Below are 23451 nucleotides of genomic sequence, written 5' to 3' on the forward strand. Positions count from 1 at the left end.
CCTCCGGACCCCGCCCCTCCGCCCTATAGGCAGCCGTCCTCTCCCGTGACTCCCCAAGAGCCCCGCCCAGTCCCGCCCCCTCCCTCCATTGGCGAGCCCGGCGTCTACGTCAGTCCTGCGCGCCCTGGGGTGGAGCGGGGGAGGGTCTCCCGCGGCGCCGAGCGGAAGTGCGGCTGAGCCGGTTTCCGGGGCCACTGGTGTGACGTGTCCCGCGCTTGACGCAGCAGGAAGCGGCGGCGATCGCGGCCTGAGTTCCCGGCGCCGGCCCGGCTCCTCTCCCGCTGCCGCCATGCTCGACTTCTTCACCATTTTCTCGAAAGGCGGGCTCGTGCTCTGGTGCTTCCAGGGCGTGAGCGACTCATGCACCGGGCCCGTTAACGCGTTGATTCGTTCCGTGCTGCTGCAGGTACCGCCCCCGCGGGATCAGAACTCTGGGCGTCCCCCTGACCTGGTCCATAGTCCCCTCGACTGACCCCGCGCCTCCCTCCCACCCCGTCGGCCCACCTCAAACTGGTCCCTAAGTCGTAATCCGGACCCGACTTCTTTCTCCCGCCCCCGTCAGACCCTCTCGCAACTTTGCGACGTCCCCTCCCCCTCCGCTTTCTGGGACTCTGGCCTGATTCCCTATCCTATTGAGACTTCCCATCGTTCCCTCCACTCACTCCCAGCAGCTTGGTTCTCTGTCATTTCGAAGGCTGGATGAGATAATGGATGGAAAAGCGTCTTTGAAGAACTGTAGATAGTGTACAGCTGCTAATAAATCCGATTGTTTATATGAGGACTACTTTCCTTCCGGCTCCACGTGTGCTTCCTTCCCACCTCCTTCCCCCCCACCCCAGCTTGGTGTCTCCTTTTTTCCCTGGTGTAGTGCTGGAGAGCAAGCAGTCCCCGCGCATCTTCTCGCCCTGGGAACAGATTTGACTTTGGGGGAATGTCTAGTTATTTCTCAAAGGTAATCCTGAAGGCGTCCAAGTTTATGTTTCGTGGTGATGGTCCGAACTCTGAGATACACTCTTTTTCCAGGAAAGGGGAGGTAACAACTCCTTCACCCATGAGGCACTTACACTCAAGTACAAACTGGACAACCAGTTTGAGCTGGTGTTTGTGGTAAGTGGAGATATTTTAGAGGGGCATGAATACGTTTGCAACACAGTCCTGATTATTAGGAGAATCCTGATGAATTGCATCCAGTGTATATGATGAAGTAACTGAGAAGATAGGGAGGGTGGAGGGGGAAAGGGAGGAAGCTCTTGGGCCCAGTCAGAGAGCTTAGCTGTTCCTCCGGTCGGGGCAACCTGCCAAGTGGCTGAGCCAATCTCTGGAGGCCTGGGTTGAGTTGGCTTGCCTCTGTTCTGGGCTGGCATGTAAGCAGATCTGTTGGCTCTGTTTATTTCCCTAAACAGGTTGGTTTTCAGAAGATCCTAACACTGACGTACGTAGACAAGTTGATAGATGATGTGCACCGGCTGTTTCGGGACAAGTACCGCACTGAGATCCAACAGCAAAGTGCTTTAAGTCTATTGAATGGCACTTTTGATTTCCAAAATGACTTCCTGCGGCTCCTTCGGTGAGAGGCCTCTCCCTTCAAAACCAGTTTCCATGACTTGATGAGCTCCCTCCTTCCCGAGGGCAGTTCAAGTGTAGTAAATTGTGGCTCGAAGGACACTCCTGAGCTTGCTGCTCAGTTCTGATTGTCCTCTTGGTGTGAGGGCCATGTCTCTGGATTTGGACTATCCTTTTTTCTCTTTAGTGAAGCAGAGGAGAGCAGTAAGATCCGTGCTCCCACGACCATGAAGAAATTTGAAGATTCTGAAAAGGCCAAGAAACCTGTGAGGTCCATGATTGAGACACGGGGTGAAAAGCCCAAGGAAAAAGCAAAGAACAGCAGAAAAACCAAGGGGGCCAAGAAAGAAGGTGAGTTTGAGCTTGGACGTCCTGGGGCCTGAGAAGTCGTCAAGGACTGAAGTGGTCCCTGTCCTTCCTCTGTCATTGCTTGCCTCCCTCACTTGGGGGCCTGCCACCCTCACTGTCACCTCCAGTCCTTGTCATCCCTAAGATGTTTGCTCCTAGATGTTTCCTCAGTACAACTTGGAACACTTTTTCCCATTTGTTTATTTTGTTGGGATTTGGTCCTTCTTTTTTCAGTGAGTTTTCTCCTTGATAGGTTCTGATGGCCCTTTGGCTACCAGCAAAGCAGTCCCCGCAGAAAAGCCAGGTCCAGTGGGGCCTGAGAATGGGGTGGAACTTTCCAAAGAGGAACTGATACGCAGGAAGCGAGAAGAGTTCATGCAGAAGCACGGGAGGGGTATGGAGAAGTCCGGGTGAGCATCCGAGCTTGCACCATGAGTACCGTTATCTAGACACGCTGGAGCGAGAGTTCTCGTCTCTGACTCTTGGGTGGATGTTTCCTCTCCCATTTCTCCACCATAACCCTTTGTGCTGTAACCCTTTGCAGTAAGTCTGCAAAGTCAGATGCTCCCAAGGAGAAGGGCAAAAAAGCGCCCCGGGTGTGGGCACTGGGTGGCTCTGCTCCCAAGGAAGTCTTGGACTACAGCACCCCCACCACCAACGGAGCCCCCGAGGTGGCCCCGCCTGAGGACATCAACTTGGTAAGAGGCAGCAGGGGCCAGAGTGAAGGCTACCATTAGTAAGAAACGGGGGAGGAAGTGGAGATGAGGAAGGTGGCACCCTTGATTTCTTGGAGTGAGGGGGTGAGTCACACTTGGAGCTTCCCAAATCACAAAGGGAGAGCAGAGCAGGCAGGGCGAATCCTGGGCTTTTCTCCCTCACAGAGCCCTTAGTGTCCCTGACCCCACCTCCTTCCTTTCCCTACACCCTCCAGATCCGAGGCACTGGGCCTGGGGGGCAGCTCCAGGATCTGGACTGCAGCAGCTCAGATGACGAAGGGACGGCTCAAAACTCCACCAAACCCAGGTAGGGGGTTTCAGGTGGTGGGTGGTACGTGCAGCTGCAGAGCTGACGGGCCTGGACCCCTGCACTCTGGCTTTTGTGCATCTGTACTCTCCTATGCCTGCAGTGCTACCAAGGGGACTCTGGGTGGCATGTTTGGGATGCTGAAGGGCCTTGTGGGTTCCAAGAGCTTGACTCGTGAAGACATGGAATCTGTGCTGGACAAGATGCGTGACCACCTCATTGGTGAGTCTGCCGAGCAGGTGGGCTCGTGTTTATGGGGTAGGGATGGCATGGGGTGGTTTCTCAGTGGTACCGTGAGGGTCATTCACTGCTGATGTGGCACTCACATCGCACCTGTCCCCCCTCCTCAGCTAAGAATGTGGCAGCCGACATTGCAGTTCAGCTCTGTGAGTCTGTGGCCAGCAAGCTGGAAGGGAAGGTGATGGGGACGTTCAGTAGTAAGTACCTCCCTCAGCCAGAAGTGCTTAGGTAAGGCGTTATCCAGGAGGCTTCCACTAGACCTCCGTTCTTACTTAGGTGTGTGATTTTTGACAAATTCCATAACCTCTAATCTATTTCATAGCTTAGACTGTAGGTGTTAATAACATCTAAATTAGAAGAATTGAATGAGTTAATACTTGTAAAGTGCTGTCGGGTATGGTGTGGATTCCCGGGCAGACTCCTAGTTCCTTAAGCTCTGAGTCGTTCTGGGCGTCCTCGGAGTATGTTATTTGGGTTTCATGGATCTGCCTCCTCCTCCCCCTTTCAGCGGTGACTTCCACAGTAAAGCAAGCTCTTCAAGAGTCCCTGGTGCAGATTCTGCAGCCACAGCGCCGCGTAGACATGCTCCGGGATATCATGGACGCCCAGCGTCACCAGCGCCCTTACGTGGTCACTTTCTGCGGCGTTAACGGCGTGGGGAAGTCCACTAACCTTGCCAAGGTCAGTGCAGTTCCCCAGTTCATCTCTGACGTTATTCTTCCCCATTTCCTAGCCTCTGGGTCCAGGTGACAGTTTCTTTTGCCATTTTCAGATTTCCTTCTGGCTGTTGGAGAATCGCTTCAGTGTCCTCATTGCGGCCTGTGATACGTTTCGCGCTGGGGCTGTGGAGCAGCTGCGGACGCACACCCGGCGCCTGAGCGCCCTCCACCCCCCGGAGAAGCACGGCGGCCGCACCATGGTGCAGCTGTTCGAGAAGGGCTACGGCAAGGATGCTGCCGGCATTGCCATGGAAGCTATTGCCTTTGGTACAGTGCACAGCAAGCGGGGAGCTGGTCTGGGCCCCGTTCTTCCTTGGTTTGTCTTGGAACTTGGAGAGGACCAGGGTTACCTACCACCAACTTACTGCTCAGAAACGGGTCAGCCTTAGTGACATGCTCTGCTCTGGGGTCCCAGGTGTAGTTACAGGCAAGGCTAACGTATCCCAACCAGAGAGGCCTCTCCTTGGTCACCTTTATCCTACTGTCATCCTTCTACTAAATGTGCCTGGTGGCCGAGCATGGGAGTTTTTTCTGATTTTACATGAACTGGTAGGTCACCTAGAGCCCGAGGAAACAGGCTTTTAAGATGGCCAGTCTGGGACTCCTTCAGGGCAAGCTGGAAATGAGCGCAGTAATCCAGATTTGAGCTGAGCGCTTTTTTTCTCTCTAGCACGAAACCAAGGCTTTGATGTGGTGCTGGTGGACACGGCGGGCCGCATGCAAGACAATGCCCCTCTGATGACTGCCCTGGCCAAGCTCATTACTGTCAACGCGCCCGACTTGGTGCTGTTTGTAGGGGAGGCCTTAGTAGGCAATGAGGCTGTGGACCAGCTGGTGAGGGCTAGAGCCTGGTTCTGTTTCCAGCCTCAGCCTTGGCCACTGTAGCAGGAGCACTGACATGTTTCTCCTTTCCAGGTCAAGTTCAACAGAGCCTTGGCTGACCATTCTATGGCTCAGACGCCTCGCCTCATTGATGGCATTGTCCTTACCAAATTTGATACGATTGATGACAAGGTAAGTATGGACATGGGGCAGAGTGGGGCTGGGAGGGAGACGGCCAGCCTTCACAAGGGAGCAGTTGGCTCCAAAGCCTTCTGTTGCTGAGGGAGTGGCAGGGAGTGGCCTGGAGCTGACTGGGGATCCTTTTCTCCCATTCAGGTGGGAGCTGCTATTTCTATGACCTACATCACAAGCAAACCCATCGTCTTTGTGGGCACTGGCCAGACCTACTGTGACCTACGCAGTCTCAATGCCAAGGCTGTTGTGGCTGCCCTCATGAAGGCTTAACATGGCTTTTGCCCAATACCAAATCACCGCTTCCCCCCAAAGCCCCCATCCCTGCATCAAGACTGTGCTTCAGAGTATGTGAGCGACTTGTCTTCAGTGTAGTTCAAAGGCAGAGCAAGGGGAGCTCCAGGGGCTTCCAGCTTTAGGTGGAGCTCCTAACCCCACTCCCTGTTCAGCCCAGCCTCCACCTGCAAGGAGGGCCTAGTCATGTTAACAATCACTGCCCGGTGCCCCCCCCCCCACCCCGGTCCTCCCTGTTCCTACTCAGGCATCCCTTCACTCTGCCTAGAGACTCGGTCTCATTACAGCTTTGACCAATGGTTAGAAGATCCAACACCAGAGCTTGGCTACTTAGGAATTAGGGAATGTCCGAACATTGTTGCCAGCTCTGGGCCTTGAGTGGCACCTCTCCCCTAGGATAGTCTTCAGGTCCCTGGGGCCAGGATGACACCCCACATGGTGGCAGTGTATGGCCTGTTCTTAATTGCTGCTAACTCGCTGATGACCCCTCTCCCCGTTTACCCAAAGCATCAGCTAGGCCAGAGAGGTGCTGCAGACGGGTGAAAGGGGAGTCCCCGCTTCCTCGGAAACACAGGGAGCCGAGCTGCAGTGCTGCAAGGGGCTTCTCAGCCTCCCAAACCACCTCCCATTCTGAGAATCCAGACATAACTTTGCATGTTCCCTTTCCTGGGAGAAAACCAGCTGTCAGAAGGGGATACACGTGGCCCCCAGCCCCTTCTTCACCTGAGCAGTTCCTGGCTTTTCCTCCTCTCTACAGTGCCTGGTAGACAAGTGCTACGTTGAAGAATACGAACCTTGTTGAGACTTGTCCGGTAGCTTGGTATTACAGACGTGCTATTAGTGCAATAAGGTGAAGGCTGTCTGCCCAGAGAAATACATAATTTATATAAGAAAATAAATTTCATAAATAAACCGCCTTTTAGGTCTTGGGAGTTACTTTATAGAGGACTGGGAACTAAAATCCCTCCTCGCACTAACTCTAGCTCTAGGACGTATGGTAAGAAAGGAAACACCGGATGGATGCTGAGGGATCTGGTAAAACGAGTGGTTCTGAGAACGAGACCGCCCTGCTCCAAGGTGGGAAAACACAACCTGGAAGATTTAAACTGAGTTGCGAACATGAGGCTGGTCAGTGCTTCTGCAGGTCAGGCGATCTCTAAAGTGATTCTAGAAGTAGAGCCGGGGCCCTGGGAAGTAAACGAACAAGCTTTTAATACAGCTCAATTATGTAAAATACTGTACACTGTAAAAGGTCTAGAAAACTAGAGCTTCAAGTCATGTTTTAAAAAAGCCATTAAGCTTAATTGAAAAACCAAGTCGAGAGTACAAAACCGCAGCCAGGGCCACGGCCAGTCCATGGCGTCCAGATCCCAAATCCTTCACACAGCGCCGCAGCCACAGTCAGCAGGGGGGTCCTGTGACCTGCTCTGTGGACACAGGGTGCCAGCCGGGGGTGGGGCGGGGGCTGCACCTGGGTCACTGGGTATGCTTGAAAGGGAACGCCAAGGACCAGCCGGCACGAGGGCTAGGCAGGACCTGCCCCCCGACACCGCCCTGGCCCCGGCCTTCCACCTCCGGGCTGCGGTGCTTCCTGGGAGCTGCTGTGGGTTCTTGTACGTTTGCCTGTTAAACACTGTCCACGGCGGCCCTTACAGCTTGGTCTCAGGGTGGCGAGTCCTCTAGTCCTCATGTACTATGGTCTGTGGAGAGAGAAAAGGCAGAGAATACAGTGAAGCTTCAAAGAACAGGGCTACACACCTAAAGCTGCAGGTACTCGAGCTCAGCCCTTCAGGAGACAAGGCATGCAAGAAACCAGGGATCTTGTCACAGAGGTGACGGGGACACAGGCTCAGTAACAGGTAAGGGAGGGAAGGAGTCACTATTCTTCAAGGTGTTAGGCTCAGGAGAACACTTTCTGCTCACAGACTGACAAGTAGAACTGGAAATACCATACCTCTCACTTCACTGTGTGCTGCAGAGGAGCCATTTAGCTGACCTTCTCTCACCACCCCTGCTAAACGGAACACACATCAGTATCAGATACTAGACTGAAAAGCTAAAACTTAACAGCAGAAAAGAAAAGAACCAGCTGAAGGGAGATGAAAACACAAGGTCTGACTAAGAAGGGTGGCAGGAGGAGGAGGTGGGGAGAATAAACTGGGTTAGTTTTTGCACTGCTGTATCAAGTAACAGGGATGCGCTGAGGTCCCTGAGTGCGCTAACATTCCTGGTGAGCAAAACAAAAGTGTGCTTGCCGTCCCTAACTAGTCTAGAAGGCCAAGTTTAGGTTCAAAAAATTACTGCAGCCTGGGATAAGAAGCCACACACAGGTGGGCAAATTCAACCAAGCATAAGAGTGAACAGCGGCAGACATCCCACGGGATAAGATGGGTTTCCAGGATACGGTGCAATTGGCCACATGCCGCTGTTTTAAGAATTCTCTTCCTCAGTCACACTAAGCACATTTCAGATGCTCAACAGCCACGTGTGGCTTGTGGTTACAGTACTAGACAGTGAAGATTATAAAATATTTCTCATTGTAGGAAACTATCGGACAGCACTGGGATAGACAAGGTGTAGGAAGAAGTTTGAAACCAAATATATGGAAGAAAAAAACCAGCAAAAACAGCAATCAGAAATATGTCCAATTAGAGTATAAATAAAAGACACGAGTTAGTACGCCCCTTTTAGAAAAAGCACTTCAGCGATGCTTCTCAACCACTAAAACGTTCATGTCCTTTGACCAGTAAATACACTGAGAGTGCATCCTAAGGAAATGAGGCAAGAGGGAAAACTGTAGTGATGACGATGCTGTTCACCGCAACAGTGCTCACAACACGAAAAACCAGGAAAAACCTAGAAACTCCTAACTTAGGGGAATAATTAGGTAACTGGCATCCACACTGGATTTTAGTCATTAAAAACACTGGTTATGAAGACTGCAGCTATGTGGGAAAATGTATACTGCATCACTGAATAAAAGAAGTACCAAGACTATGTATACTTTGTTTACAACCATGAAGAAATGCTTAGGGAAAAGTGCTGACCGGAAATGGACCAAACTTACTGCTTGTAGGACACTAATGAATTTATACGAGAATCATTTGCTTTTCACAATTACTTGATTTTTCTGAAATAAACGTACTCGGCTCCCACAGAATCTTCTGAACCCAAGTAATGCTCACTATGCAAAAGCAAGTACAAAATAATAAAATTAGGAATTATTTTGCTTGAGACTTCTGGTCAGCTGATATAATCTTCTGATTTTTTACTCATGTTTCACTTCTTTTATCTTGCTCTACAACCAAAATTCCAAATCGTTTGAAATAGAGAATGTTTTCTTAAAAATAAGAAAGTGCAGAGCAAAATGCCAGGCACACAGCAAAAGCTCAGTGCTAAAAACAACAGCAGCAAAAGACCTCCGCCCTCTCGTCAGTATTTACCTACAGAGACTCAGAACATAACCAAGAATGGAAGATAAGCTTGACTTGTCTCAGAATGAAAACACGTTTTTAACCTAAAACTGCTCTGCTAGATTTCCGATCACAAACTCGGCTGACCATTCTAATAAAGCCCCCGGCCACGCTGCAAATCCTTGATTTTTAAGAATCCGTGGTAGCCTAAGGAGTGGTAACTTTGGGGAAAGCCGCTCTGCTATGATGCTACGCAGCTAATGAGAGAATCCATGCGATACCACGATACTTGTGATGATTTTGTCAAGAAGACTTAGGATTTAGTGTAACAGGAACAGCGGTCTGGCAGGATTTCGTTCTTTTCAACTTTAGTATCCTCCCGGGGTGGACGATCTCTGAACGTAGATCAAAAGAAATACGTAGAGCTTGGGTACGTGCTCCTTGCCCAGTGGAAAAGCCCGCTGAAAGTCTGATGTGTGGGCAAACACCAGAAAACATAACCCCGAGAAAGAGTAACAAATTGTTTTCACAAAAGAGATAAACTGAAAAGATCTGATTTTTTTAAGGTTTTTTTTTAAAAAGCTTTCTGGAGAAAGGGTAGATCTAGTTTTCAGTGTTTGGTTATGGTGATGCCTTTTACAAATCTTCCATCAAAACACAGCCATGGATAATAAGAGCTTGCGGAATTTCTCATCACAGGAGAATCCCACTTGAAGCAACCCGATTCAGAAAAGAAACCTGGGAACGATTATTGGGTACAGGACCAGTTCTCTCTGTATTAAATTCCCTGTACTTTAATAGGCCCTCTAAGATACATTCAGAATGACAATGAAAAGGCATAGACACATACTTTTTAAGAACATATTCTACACAAGGGGGATTTCTGGGTCAAAGGTTTTAAAATGTTCAACATGCTCCAAATCTCCCCTTCAGAAAAGCTGTACCAACTCTACCTTCCCACTGACACTATGTGAATGTATTTCTTTCCTGACAGCCTTGACCTCTAAATCCACACTGCACCTCACTGATTAGTCTACCCTGCAGACTAGCCACGATCTCCCTTCAGTCCGGTTAGGACTCTACTCCTCATCCTGGCAATGACGTTACCCCCGCTTATCTCAAACGCCTCTCACCTGATCCTCCCCGCGTGGAGATCTCACACGTTAGCCGCTTGAAGTACTCCGGAAGGTCGGCGTATTCATTTCCATAGGAGATGACCTTAATCCCTTTGTCCAGCATGTTTTCTCGAAGCTTCTTGAACTCATCCACATCTCCTCTCCGAACCAGCATGAAATGTTCTAAGTCAGATTTATGCTTGACAGCCTCCAGAAAAAGGGCTTGGAAAGTGGTGTCATCCACAGTCCAGCCACAACCCAGGAAAAGAAACGACTTGTTTTCATAGAGTTTCTGAATCTCCCTCTTGTAGGAAAAGAAACAACACGTTAATGACACCAAGACACCATGAAGATGTGTCTGAAACAAAAAAGTCAACAGGGTCATAACTGCTACATTTAGCAGACCAGGATGACCGATTTAACTGCTACATTTAGCAGACCAGGATGACCGATTAACCCAGATTTAAGGGGCAGATACGTCCTGCGAAGGAGTCTCATCTCCTTGTTACTACAACTTGACGACTACTCTAAAACTGTCTCTTTACCTGGCCTTCTCCTGCAGGCTCTCTAGACAGGGTTCACGGATCTACGTATAGTTTATTTTTCGGATCTATGTGCCCAGAGGCCATAAGGCAATGAGTAGTCTTCAGTATATCTCACTCTTGCCATTTTCGGGATCATATCTGCCTTTTTTGATTTACAGACTGAGCCACGGATCACCAGAGATAATTCTATCACCAGATTTGCTCAAAGAAAGTCTGACACTTAGAACATCCATATGTAAGTGTGTATGTATGTATATATGTATGTGTGTCTATACATATACACATGCATACACACACACACACATACAAACATAAAAACACTGGAAATGATTTTGCTTAAGGGATTACTCAATGTCTGTAACAGATGCAGTTGAAACAGATGTCAGAGCAAAGAACAGGTCAAAAGTAGTCCCCTTATGCTTTAGAAAACATCACATTTTCTTGGTCTTTTTTCACCAAAACTCCTTCATTTTATCACCCTATCCAAACTGTTTTCAATTTTTTCCACTGAGCAATAAATGTGAATAAATGTGATGATTCAATATAAGCCCGCCACCATTTATACAAAATCTCTTTAGAATGTGGGCACCAGTAGTGACTGGACGGACAGTGAAAAGCTGCATAAATCAGTTTCAGCACAGAGAGGGTGATTAACACTATGAAGTACCAAACAACGAAGAAGGTGATATATTCTTTATGAAGCTGATGCCAATTAGATTGCCCTCTGCTGGCTGTCAATCAAGAACAAAGTAAAACCCTGACACCTGAAGAGGCTCGACCTCTCCTAAGATGGCATGCACACCCACAAGCTGAGCAGCACAGGAAAGAAGGCTTGACCTTCCCATTTTAATTAATGTACAGAAACGGTTATCTCTGCAAGACCAATGGCGTACTTAGGGGTTTCCCAGGAAGGCTTCCTGAGAGCGGCAAGGTCAGCACCACTCACCATGACTTCAGTGTTCCTGAGCACATTCTGATACCCAGCTGGATGAAGGACAATGCCACTGGGGTTGGTGTAGACCCCATGGATGTGTAAGACGCTCAGCTTCCGCTTCTCCTGAGCCCACTCTAGGACCTGCACGACACAAATACAGCTCAGCCAGGTGGGCAGGGCTAGCACTTGTTTCAAGGTTCCAAAGGGCAAGAGGCTATTCTGAGGATAAGGCTCTGACCTAACCCTCCAGCTTCACCGGCGGGCAAGAATGTGGCCGCCCGATGTGGCCTCACTTTCCATTTCGGGCATGGCTGTTGAGACTGACGGTAACAAGTCTGCTGATTTCTCTTTGCAAGTAACAATCAAATATTAGAATTTCTTTGTCATCATTTGCAAAAACAATAGGGGCTCTTTCCATTGGTGACATACATGACAGCTTTGGGTGACTGTTTCAGTTAATGGTCCCCAAGACATCAAGCCTCCTTAATTCTGTGCCTCCCTAGTCCCCTTTCACACTTCCTCCAGGCTTGGCCACGTGGCTTGTTTTAGCTAAAGGGACATTATTAGCAAACATGACAAGCAGAAGCTTGGAAATGTTGGCACAATGAGTCTTATTTCTCTTGCTGCATTTTGGAACCTAGCCACCACATGGAGAAGCCTGATGGCCTGCGGGGGTGCATGGCCCAGCTAAGTGCCTGCACCGACAGGTGTGGAAGCAACCCAACCCCCACCACCCAGGCTGGCCACCAGAAGACTGCAGCCATGAGGGTAACCTGCAAAACCAGCGGAACTGCCCAACTGAGCCACTGGGTCCAGCTCAAATAGCCAATTCACATTATCATGGGCTAATAAAACATTGTTTTAAACCCCAAAGTTTTCAGGGTGGTTTCTTGTGCAGTAATTGATAAGCAGCACAAGCGGGACTTTGGTCACCTCTGGGTTACCTAAAAGGCTACCAGTGAAAAACGATCATTTAGATGATGGCTAAGAATGGCCAACAGGATTCCATGGTTCTATATTCTCAAGGTCCTGAGACAGTATAGATTCATTCTTATAACATTCTAGAGAAATAAGATATGGATTAGGGAAAAACAGTTAAGAGGCACAGAGATTGAGAACTAGAATATTACCAAGCCCCATCCTAATGACTAGTCAGTAACTTTAACTGTTAGGCTTCCATACTGCCCCTAATGTGCACTAAAAATACAAAGCAAATCTTGAGGTTCTGGGGTGAAAATGAGAAGGGAAATTTTAAGTCTGGGAGAGATCCTTAACTTTGAAAAGCCCCTTACGCTTCTGATGTTGGTAATGATCTTCGGAGATTATGTAAGCTGTTTCTAGCCATTAATTTCTGAGTTTCATTCAGTCATTTACTAATTCAAAAATTACTTACTGAGCACCTACGATGTGCCAAGTACTACCTGAGACATCAGTGTGAGAAGGGCTGGCATGTTACCTGTCAAAATGGAGCTGCTCTTCCTGAGGAGCCAACAGCCAGAACACAAACGAACCAAGACAAAAATGGGAAGTTATAGTAAGTGCTTCACTGAGGGAGAAGGACCATCATTCTTAATTAGGATGGTCAGAGAAGGCCTCTCAGAGGAGGTGACACTTAAGTGGAGACTTACAGGTGAAGAAGAAGCCACACAAGGCAGGGGGCAGGCAGCAGGCGGAAAAGACTCCAGCCAGAGAAAACCAGCCTTCACAGCACCATTTCTCTAAGTTGGATTTCCTTTTAAAAGCTGACTTCAAGGTCAGCAAAATCACAAGACTGGTATTGTAGCTGCTACTCTGGCAGAGGGGGAACTGGGACACTTAGTGCCAGTGGGTGAATCATTTGTCTATTCAAACTCCACTCAGCTGGGCTCTAAGCTGGACACAAAGGCAGGTTCCTAGGGAAAAAAAGTACACAAGGGAAATTACAGACACCACAGGGCGGGACAAATGAGAGCTGGTGGCGCTTTATTACCTGTTTTTTCTTTTTCTTCTTTTTCTCCTTCAATCATTACGTCTTTCACATCTTTCTATGGCAATGAAAACATTTTCCCTTTTATGGCTTCAGTGTATTTCATCAAATGAATGGTGTTATTTATAGAATCTCCTCTCAGTGCCAGATTTCAAATTACAAACTCTGGTGACGGTTCTAATAAAACCTTCTCTCGTTAGCTGACCCAGGTTGACATCTATAATTCTATATTATGGTAGATGGCTGGGGTATAGTATGGCTACATTGGGGAAAAAAAGTCTGCTGAGTGTCCACTGCATCTTAATCTCAACCCAGCTGCCACCTGGCCTGAAACTCGCTCTTCAGACATAAAACGGTCTTTATACAGTTCAAGATGCCACGAAGAGCAAAGCCTAACAGAGAACTCTAAATTAGTACTGCAGCGACTTTATATTATCAAGTGCTAAAGATTTAGCTTTTACAGTTCAAAAGAGTTCCTGCAATCTTGCTTTCAAACTGAGTGAAACTGTCAAAACCCAAAGAGTGAACACTTTTAAGATCTGTGCTTTATACTGTGTATTAATTTCATTACAAAACCTAAAAACAAAAATCCAACCAGGGATAAGAGTCCCCCTTTCTACCTCTCCGTAAATCTCAGCACCACACAGTATCCCGACCAGAAAACGGTATTTCTTATGAGGATACGATCCGCTGGCCTGAGGAAGAGACGAACCAGTCCTTTATTTTTTACCTTCTTCTCATCAGTAAGGTCAAGGGATTCAAGTTGTTTGCCCTGATCTGCTGCGTACAGTTCCAGGAGATTGTCAAAATTTGTAGTTAATACCAGGGCTCCATTTTCCATCAGGTGGAGAACTGACTGAAGTAGCTGTTTTCCAGAATCTTCCATCTTTGACTCCAAGTCATCAAATACTTCATATAAACAGTCCTTGAAAAATGTGGATCGAACGTTACTAGTACGCTGGGGAGGGATGTGAGAGAGAGAAGTCAGTCCGGGGGGTTCTGGTACATCATTTGTTTTCATTACAACAAGAGCAACTTTTTGAAGAGTACCTTGCCTTTAAAATAAAGGTAAGATATCCTCTCCCTCACAGGGTTATAATAAGGAAAACAGGAGGATACCTGCCAAGCGCTAGCACAACACCTAGCACGTAGCAAGTGAGCAGGACTATCACACGGCACGCAAACACCCAAAAGCTCTCTATTTAGGCATTTTTACAGAATGACGGCAGTGGAGAAGGCTGAGAGATGTGACTCACTACCAGGAAGAAAGGACAGCTGGGGCAGAAAGCACGGCACCCACGACCCTCTAAGTAGGCCTCAGGTAAGAAGACAATACTTTCGGTTAAACTTCCCTCATCTAGGGCGAGACCGCTAAGAGCCAGCTCTGAAGGCGGTTAACGTTGTTTTTCTGATCCCGGGGCTTTTTACAGATGCTGATGGATTTAGGGGAAACTGCTTAGCTGCTCCCTGCCTGTTTGTTTCCCAGCATAATTCAGCAACTTGTTTACAGGGTTGCTAGGAAGGATACTTAGTATATAATACAGGTAATCAAAAAAAATCTGCATTTTGCAGCTGTTAAAAATACCAAACACTAATTGGTTCTGAACAGACTCCCTGTTTCTTAACATATGGTTCATTTAAATAACTGCTTTCCCAGCTTGTTTTGAATACATGTAAATATCTCTGAGGACTAACAAAGAAACAGAACACGAATGAATCTCAAATGGGAAGTTGGCTTTCTAACTTAAAAGACAAAGGGATCCCTGGGACAAAAGGAATCTGAAATGGGAAAGTAACTGTAATGCTATAATAAATATCTGATCTCTATCCTATTCCTGCAAAACCATTCCATTAGACAGTATCAAAACAAGGGGGGAGGGTACAGCTCAAGTGGTAGAGTGAATACTCAGCATGCACGAAGTCATGGGTTCAATCCCCAGTACCTCTACTGAAATACCAAATAAATAAACTTAATTACCTATCCCCTCCAAAAAAAAAAAAAAAAAGCAAGAATTAGTTCTTACAGACCCCAGTATTCCCCATTTAAGCTCCAAGTAACTGCAATTAGCTGTTAAACAGCAGATTAGCAAAAACCCTTCTGTTATTCCTCAAAGTAATCCCCCGACCTTCCTGGTTTCCTTTGTGTATCTTTCCAATAACAAAATGCTCCAATAAAGATCTGTTTCCACAGAATCTCGTAAGCAGATTCATAAAACACATTTCAATTTGCCAAATCGTTTTCCTATTTTTCAAAGTATTTTTTATAAAAGTATCAGTTCTTTCATTATACCTATCAAATAAATGGTAAATTACTTTCACGGGAGAAAAATCAGAACACGGAGGTGAAAGAGTACCTCTGCCCAGTGACGCCACCCCCAGAAGTGCACCTGGCTCCGTCAGTCACTGTTCCACGCCGCGTCTACCGCGAGACGGGCTTCTCACTGAGCCCTGCTGTCAGTGGGCTCGAAGATTCTTCTCTAGGGCTACTAGACGGTTCAGCCCACAATTTATGTGGCTAAGAATGTAGGTCATATTTTTCAACTTTTGTCCATTCTCATTACAACATAGCATAGGTAATTATGTCACATGCTAGCAGCCTGTAGGTAACCAATGGGGGAACTCTCACACTTAACCAGAATGAACCACCTGATCAGAAATAAATGAAGATTTATCACTCTAGTTACTGAATTTCACTACATACAAGAGTCAGCTACTACTGAATGCCAGGCACTTTTCTAGATTTGTCATCAAAAATATGACGCCACTTTAACTACCAAAAAAGACAATCCACTTGCCCTACAATCTTGCCATCTCAGTTCTGGGAACATACCTGACAGATGTAACTGCAAACAAATGAAAAGACGTATGTAACATTATCACTGATCTGCTATCTGTGACAGTAAGAGGCTGGAAACAAGCCAAGTACCCGCATAGAGGAAACTGGTGGGGAGGGTTCCCCAGGATACAGCTGTTAAGTGAAACAAACAAGGTGCAGATCAGCACACCTACGATGCCGCCTACTGACGTGGGCACGGAGGCCGTGAGGTAAGAATAAATATAATCCTATTGGCTTGTTTTTGCAGAGAAGAACACTGGAAGGATATTCAAAAGGAGTGACCAAAAGAAAAAAAACCCCAAAAAACAAAAAAAAAAAACGTAAAAAAAGAAAAGAAACAAAGGCGCGGTGACCAATGTGGGGCAAGTTTGAGAAAAGGAGGCAAAGACATGGGTGGGAGCAAGCTGCCGCGCCCCATGTCAGTCTTTCCACATCATTTTCATTTCCGCCATGTGTGTAGATGATATCCATTCAAAAAAGCTAAAGTAAGTTTAAAATTACAGACTATGGTGATTCTAAGAACTTCCTTGTTGAGTTTTGTAACTTCATTTTGGACCCTGATTCATACACACGCGGTTAAACAGCACTGTTATCTGGCACCAGTTAAATCATTATGCAAACTGGTAAAAACACCTGGGTATACAACCAGGTAAGCATGGGTGTGGGATGTATTTTCTTGCTTCTAAGAAGTACAAAAGGTTAAAGGCTGGAAATAAATGTCATGAGTCACTTATTTTGGCTAACTACCTTTTGATCCCATCTCTTCCAGTTACGACATTTTGCATGCCAACACAGAGGAAGGAAAGGGGCTTTTGTAGCTGCATTGATTTCCTCACACTGAAAAACGAACTTTTTCTCTTGAAACAGGTGACCCTAGAACTCAATTTCCCACCAGTGGCCTCTCTAAGTAAAGACAAAAGAATGAAAACAAACAGGGAGGTTCCATGGTCAAAAGGAAATGCCAAACTCCCACACACATTTATGGACATTTTCTCACTCATTTAAAACGGTGAACTGGGTCCAATGTTGCTTCATTTCCTTCTGCTCTGCAACTCCCACCCTTCCAATCCCAGATACAAGTAAAAACAAAGCCAAAAAAATCCTGACTTATTTTAACCAAGGTAATTAACATTTATAGTGCATTTACTATGTGCCAGACACTTCGTATATTCTGAGAAGTTCCCTGATGTGCCCAGGGTCCCAGTACACTTAAATGGCAGGGTCTTTCTGACTCCGAAACCCAAGCTCTTTGCAGTGTCACTTCCTACTGTGAGAAGCTGGCTCTGCATATGGGCCTGTTAACCCTGTCATATTATTGTTGCTTGTTAGATTCTTAAAATATACACACACACATATACATACACTTAAAAGATATATATATTTATATGTACTTTCCCAAGTATGTATCTCTGAAATCTGATTTTTTTCATATACATAAACCAAAACAACACAAACAAACTGAACTATGTAAAGCATATACGAAAATTCATTTTCTACTGAGACATTGTAGAGATCTGCAAAAAACTGAAACTACTACTCTTCTCATTTATTTATTTAAAAAAATTTGGGGGGGCAGACAGAGGTAATTAGGTCTGTCTGTCTGTCTGTCTATCTATTTTTAGGGGAGGCACTGGGGATTGAACCCAGGACCTCGTGCACGCTAAGCATGTGCTCTATCACTGAGCTATACCCTCCCCCCCAATTTATTTTTATTTGGGGAAATATAATTACTTTGCATAAACATGTTATTTATGTTACTGTGTAACATAACTTATTATTTTAAAATTAATTTAATATTTTAAAATTTTGTTTTAATTCTTAAAACAGTGTATGTCAATATATATAACCCACAAAAACAAAAGCTGTTTGAGATTCTCAGTAACTTTTAAAGAGAAAGGAGAAAGAGAAAGGAGAACAAAGGTGTTTTGAGACCAAAAAGTTTGAAAATTGCTACTCTATCGGATCTGACACTAATCGACAACTAAGATTAATAACAAATCTTTATCCAAAGACAGTGATTCCAGTTTGATATATTTGGTTAATATAGATTTGTTAACATTGACCCTAAATTCTCTTATTACTTTTGATCAACTAACCCAACTAGCAAAATCATGCCTTCTATTCTCAGGAGACCATTTGAATGGATGAGTGAAGGCTCAGCCGAGGTACCAGGGCGACAAGGCACCACTGTGGGTCCTGGCTTCAAACTGGGCTTCTTCATTCACAGACCAGTCTTCCTGGACTAATACAGCAATCGGTCCTCACAGGCTCTTTCTTTCTTCTTTTCCAGAAAGACGACATTTTTATGAACTAACTGGCTGACACACTTCTTTAATACTTTTTTCTTAAATTTCTGGGCAATATACTCTTTAATGACCTTTTTATATGACAGTGATTTAGTATTCTTTTGGACATTCCCTCCTTTTTTCTCTCAAGTGTACATATCAGATGTCAACACAGCCACTCACTTTCTGTTGACTGGTGTTTGAATCATTTACCTTTTTTATGCTTTCACCTATTTTTAACAGCTTTATCGAGATATAATTCACATAACACACAATCCACCTATTTGAAGCACATGGTTATTTGTAGATTCACAGATGTGTGCAACTGTCACAATTTTAGAACATTTTCATCAACTCAAAAAGAAACCCTGTACCCTTTAACTATCATCCTCCTGCCTTCCATCTCTGTTCCAGTCCTAGGCAACTACTAAACTATTTTCTGTCTCTTAACAGATTTCCCTATTCTGGACATTTCATACGAATGAAATAATCTAATATGTGGTCTTTTGTGACTGGCTTCCACTCCGCATAATGTTTTTAAAGGTTCACGCACGTTGCAGCATGTATCAGTGCTTAATTTCTTTTTATTGGCAAGTAATATTCTATTGAATATTCCATATGAATACGCCACAATTTTGTTTACTTGTGCAAGTTAATGGACATCTGCATTACTTACAGGTTCTGTCTCTTATGAATAATGCTATAAACATGTTTGTAAGTCCTTACACAAACATATGCTTTCATTTCTCTTGTGTACATATCTGTAAGTGAAACCACTGGATCATATGCTGACTCTATATATTTAATTGTTTGAGGAATGGCTAGACTGTTTTCCATACTGTCTGCATCATTTCACAATCCCAGCAGTGTGGAAGGGTTCCAGCTTCTCCACATTCTCGCCAGCACTTAACTTCTCTGACTTTTTGATCCTAGCCATCCTAGTGGGTCTGAGGTGTTAGGTCACGCGGTTTTGATTTGTGTTTTTTAATGACTAATGATGTCAAGCATCTTTTCATGCGCTTACTGGCCATCTGTATAATTTTCTTCAGATAAATGTCTATTCAAATCCTTTGTTCGTTCTTTCTTTCTTTCTTTCTTTCTTTCTTTCTTTCTTTCTTTCAAGTATCACAGGTTTATAATGTTGTGTTTATTTCTGGTGACAGGCACAGTGAATTCGTTTATATATACACATATACACTTTCTCATTATAGGCTATTACAAGGTATTGACTATGGTTCCCTGTGCTGTACAGTAGGACCTTGCTGTTTATCTATTTTATGTACAGTAGTTAGTATCTGCAAATTCTGAACTCCCACTTTATTCTTCCACCCCAACCCCATTTTTAAATTGGATTATTTGCCTTTTTATTGCTAGGCTGTAACAGTTCTTTATATATTCTGGTTACTAAACCCTTATCAGACACAGGAACTGCTAACATCCCCTGCCACTCTGGGGGCTGTCTCCTCACTTTCCCGGCAGCACTCTGTGAGCCTAACAGCTCTCATTAACTTGAAGTCTAGTTTATCTACGTTTTCTTTTGTTGCTTGTGCTTTGGGTGTCATGTTTCAAAAACTACTGCCAGATCCAAAGTCAGGAAGCTTTCAATCTATGTTTTATACTAAGAGTTTTATAGTTTTTAGCTCTTACATTTAGGTCTTTAATCCATTTTGAGTTCATTTTTGTCTGTGGTATGAGATGGGGATTCCATGAGTTCTTTAAAGTCTGTTAATTTCTTATATTGTTCTAGATTAGTAGAAACTTTATCCCAATTAAGGACAAGGAAATGAAAAGAGGAAGTAAAAGGCGCTAAGTTTTGGACGAATTGTGAACCAGGAGGAAATTACTTTTAACCGCCTTTTAGGTTACCCCTTAATGATACGTCTTTCCTACAGGCCCTAGGGCACAGGGGGAAGAAAACCAACACTTACAATTGACTTTTTAAAGAGTAAGAGTTACACCTTTTGTCAAGGTGCACTTACCTTATGAAGACCTTAAAACATGCTTGGCCTACTCTATTATTTCCAAATGTATCTTAAGTGAATCTTGATTTTTAAAACCAATCAAGACAAGGAGGCCCTTAAATCATTCAGAAATTGATATCCAGCTCAGCTTAATGAAACAAGACAAAATTCCACATACATATATTTGTGTGTGTGCGCACGTGTATTTGCCTTTATAAGGAATGTTAAAAACTAGTGTTGCTTTATCTACAAAGTAAGAATCATGCCTAATCTTTCAGAGATTCCCTAAAAGGCATGGAAGTCAAGGAACACAGCAGTTATAGTGTTGAGCATAGAAAAAGTAAACTCAAAACACAGCACTAATGGGACAGTGGTCTCATTGTTGTACATATAAAGGCCACAACATAATCACCATCATCACACGTGCGAGCGCACGCACGCACACAAACACACACACACACAGACTGAAATGGGAGTGTCAAGGTAACTACCCTCAGTCAGGTCCACAAACTGACATTTTGCAGACAAGCCAAATGCTATGTGAATCTATAAGCTAGAAATGAACATCCTCACTGCATTTAGCAAGCATGTCCAGTTTTACGGGAGATCAAACGCCAGGACATACGGAAGGGTACTCACTGGAGAGAGTTTCTGGATAAGGTCATGGGCAACATGCACAAGGTTCTTGTCTTCATGGAGACATTTCTGAAACTTTTTGCTCTCTTCATCTTCCAGAAGATCAAAATCAATGGCAGCGTCCAGCAAGGCCTGGATCAACCCCTTCCAGGATTTCAGGGCTGGGACCTGGGGCGCGACCGCAGCACTGATGCCTGTTCCAATCACCAGCACTAGCTCCCGCGGCTTCTTAGTTTTCAGGCTTGGGAGCAGCTTCCTGAAAAAGCCAAACAAATGAGAGGACTGGAAACACCCCACAGACATGAGGCGCAGGGAGAGGCCATCTAAAGCCATGAGTTTCAGCTCTAACTCTTACAGTCGCAAAGATGACAACTACCAGTTCCTGACCCCTTTCCAAAGGAACATAAGCTTAAGACCAGGATATCATGCCAGAGCTTCCTGAAAAACAAAGCAATTACCCTACTGCGGAAATCCTGAAGACCAGTCGTAAAATGAATTTTCTCCCTCATAGTCCCCTCAGCCTAAGAAATATTAGGAAAAGGGCCGGTTATTACAGCTCAGCTGAGTTCTGCTAACTAAATTGTATCTTAAACTAACATTAAATTTCAAAAAACATGCCTGATTTGGATTCCAGAGAGAAAAGAAACCCACACATATTAAATTCCTACTGTTGAGAAATGCAAAACAGGAGATGAAAGAGAGCCAACAAAAAATTTAAGTCCAAATTTTGTGAACATTAAGATGAAAATGAGCATGACTAGAATTGAGCACGACATAGTCAAAATGGGAATAAATCTGCCTTCAGTTTTGTTCTAGATATCCTCAGGGGGGAGGGAGAGAGAGAGGGAGAGGAAGAGGGAGGGAGAGGGAGAGAAAGAGAGAGCGGAAAGAAAGAAAAGAAAGAAAGGAGAGGAGAGGGGAGGGAAGGGGAGGAGAAGAAAAGAAAAGAAAGAAAAGAAACGGAGAAAGGTGGCCAACAGAATTCTGGAAACACAAGAGCCTCATGTACCTAAATAAAGAAACAACTATTCATCGGGAACGAGGGAAGCTGGAAAACACTCCTTTCCTCCTGTGATGAGAATGGAGTTCTGCCCTGAGCTTCTAAGTGAGGCAGCATGGGTACAAGCTTTTGTGTTTCGTTTCTCTATGCCCCCTTCATCCTGGAAACTATACTAAGATCTGCTTGAAGTAGGTTTATTCACTTTAATTTTGCTGATGGCATGTTTTTTTTTCTCCCTAAGACACTGCCTTTCTCAACCTTTTGTCCAAATGATAAAATGAACAACAAAAAAGGATCTGCATTCCTTTTGCCATAATGCAAGAAAGGACCGGTACTTTGAGCCTTGAGAAACCTGGTTTCAGGGGAACCCCCTCCAGACCTGCTGTCCCTGCCCCCAACTCCATGAAACACTCATCGAGCACCAGACACTCAGATCGGCGCTGGTGATGGCTCTGTGGACACAAGGGAGTGCCTGACCTCAAGAGCTTCAGCTGCTGGGGAAGATGGATAATGGATGCGAGAAGGAAATGATGAAAAATGAGCTTCAGTTGCAGGGAATCAAGACAGTGAAGCACACACATGTATTTACAGAAAACTAGGATGCATAAGAGCTGTAAATAGTGATTAACTCGTGACTGGGGAGGACTAGGATTTTTACTCTTCACTGGAATATGCTGTACTCTTTGAATTCTTTATCTCATACATTATAGATTTGAGGTGCACTTTTTCTGAATTTAAGACTTCCAGTTAAAAAGGAAGAATTTAACAGTTATGTTTCACTTTTAGTTCCTCCTAAAACACTAAATAACAGTAATTTTTTAAGAAGGTGTACATTCATAAAAAGTAGAATAGGCAAAGATGACAAAAACAAGAAAAGCAAACAAAAGAGGTCAACAAATTTTAGAAGTTGTCAAGTAAGAGCTGACTCCCTCTGTGGAAGCTTGGGAGTGTTCAGGTACGTCTGAAGGTGGAGGGGCAGGTGGGGCCAGCGCCGGAGAACTCACTGCAGGGCTGTATTAGAAGCAGTCAGAATCCTAGGACGGGACGCTTACCTTCCAGGGAGGTTGAACCAGAGGACTCTGTGCCTGGGAACACTGTGCACAGCTCGGGGCGGGGGGAGGTAAACTGTGTTTAAGAACTATGAGACCCTCCCTGCTCCTAGAGGAGGACTCCCCGGCACTGGCAGTCACACTTACACCTGCACCGCACTCCCCGTCCGGTCAGCAGATGGGAACAGATCCCTTTGGGGAAAGGGGCCAGCATAAGAGCAAAGACCCACAGATTCTGACAGGAAGAGAGTTCCTCAGCTTGGAACCCAGTCCATGCTTGACACCCACAGTGAAACCCGCCAGGCACCGTGCCCCTCGTGCACACGCTGATTCTCCAACTGGCTTTTTAGTCTCTCTCCCTCTCTTTCTTAAAGTGTTTTCTCTTAAATATGAGCAGAAAAATAAGAGTCATCTTACATTTGAACAAAGCCCCCAGCATAAGTGTTACACCAAAACAAACCAGGAGACAGAGCTTGAGGGAAGGAAGACACAACATGGGAAAGAGAAGAA

The 23451-nt window shown here is 45.3% G+C and overlaps 2 protein-coding genes across 5 annotated transcripts in view; one reads left to right on the top strand and one right to left on the bottom strand.

Moving 5' to 3' along the window:
* Nucleotides 1-169: 169 nt before the first annotated feature.
* SRPRA (SRP receptor subunit alpha) lies at nt 170-6118 on the top strand. The gene is made up of 14 exons (XM_006209868.3): nt 170-406; nt 1024-1107; nt 1404-1567; nt 1751-1914; nt 2165-2321; nt 2456-2609; nt 2843-2934; nt 3038-3156; nt 3285-3371; nt 3683-3855; nt 3947-4160; nt 4564-4727; nt 4809-4907; nt 5052-6118. The coding sequence occupies exons 1-14, from the start codon at nt 290-292 to the stop codon at nt 5178-5180; spliced, it is 1917 nt and encodes a 638-aa protein (XP_006209930.1). The 5' UTR covers nt 170-289; the 3' UTR covers nt 5181-6118.
* Nucleotides 6119-6396: 278 nt separating this feature from the next.
* FAM118B (family with sequence similarity 118 member B) overlaps nt 6397-23451 on the bottom strand; it is a 38159-nt gene continuing 21104 nt past the window's right edge. For 2 of the 4 annotated variants that reach the window (XM_015244110.3, XM_072954149.1), the window contains exons 3-8: nt 20896-21148; nt 13905-14132; nt 11221-11349; nt 9748-10033; nt 7156-7215; nt 6397-6901 (exon numbers count right to left, since the gene is read on the bottom strand). In XM_015244110.3, coding sequence (XP_015099596.1) covers nt 6888-6901; nt 7156-7215; nt 9748-10033; nt 11221-11349; nt 13905-14132; nt 20896-21148 — 970 coding nt within the window. In that variant the 3' untranslated portion in view covers nt 6397-6887. The remainder of the gene's footprint in view (nt 6902-7155; nt 7216-9747; nt 10034-11220; nt 11350-13904; nt 14133-20895; nt 21149-23451) is intronic. The other 2 variants (XM_072954150.1, XM_072954151.1) reach the window with 2 other exon arrangements.

The sequence above is a fragment of the Vicugna pacos genome, chromosome 33, assembly GCF_048564905.1.
Source record: "Vicugna pacos chromosome 33, VicPac4, whole genome shotgun sequence".
NCBI classification, from domain to species: Eukaryota; Metazoa; Chordata; class Mammalia; order Artiodactyla; family Camelidae; genus Vicugna; species Vicugna pacos.

Excerpts from the sequence above, each read along its gene's own strand:
- SRPRA (XM_006209868.3), top strand. The coding sequence starts at position 290 with ATGCTCGACTTCTTCACCATTTTCTCGAAAGGCGGGCTCGTGCTCTGG. Across the intron at positions 3,157-3,284 it reads GATGCGTGACCACCTCATTG|CTAAGAATGTGGCAGCCGAC; the intron begins GTGAGTCTGCCG and ends CCCCCTCCTCAG. Across the intron at positions 4,161-4,563 it reads CATGGAAGCTATTGCCTTTG|CACGAAACCAAGGCTTTGAT; the intron begins GTACAGTGCACA and ends TTTTCTCTCTAG.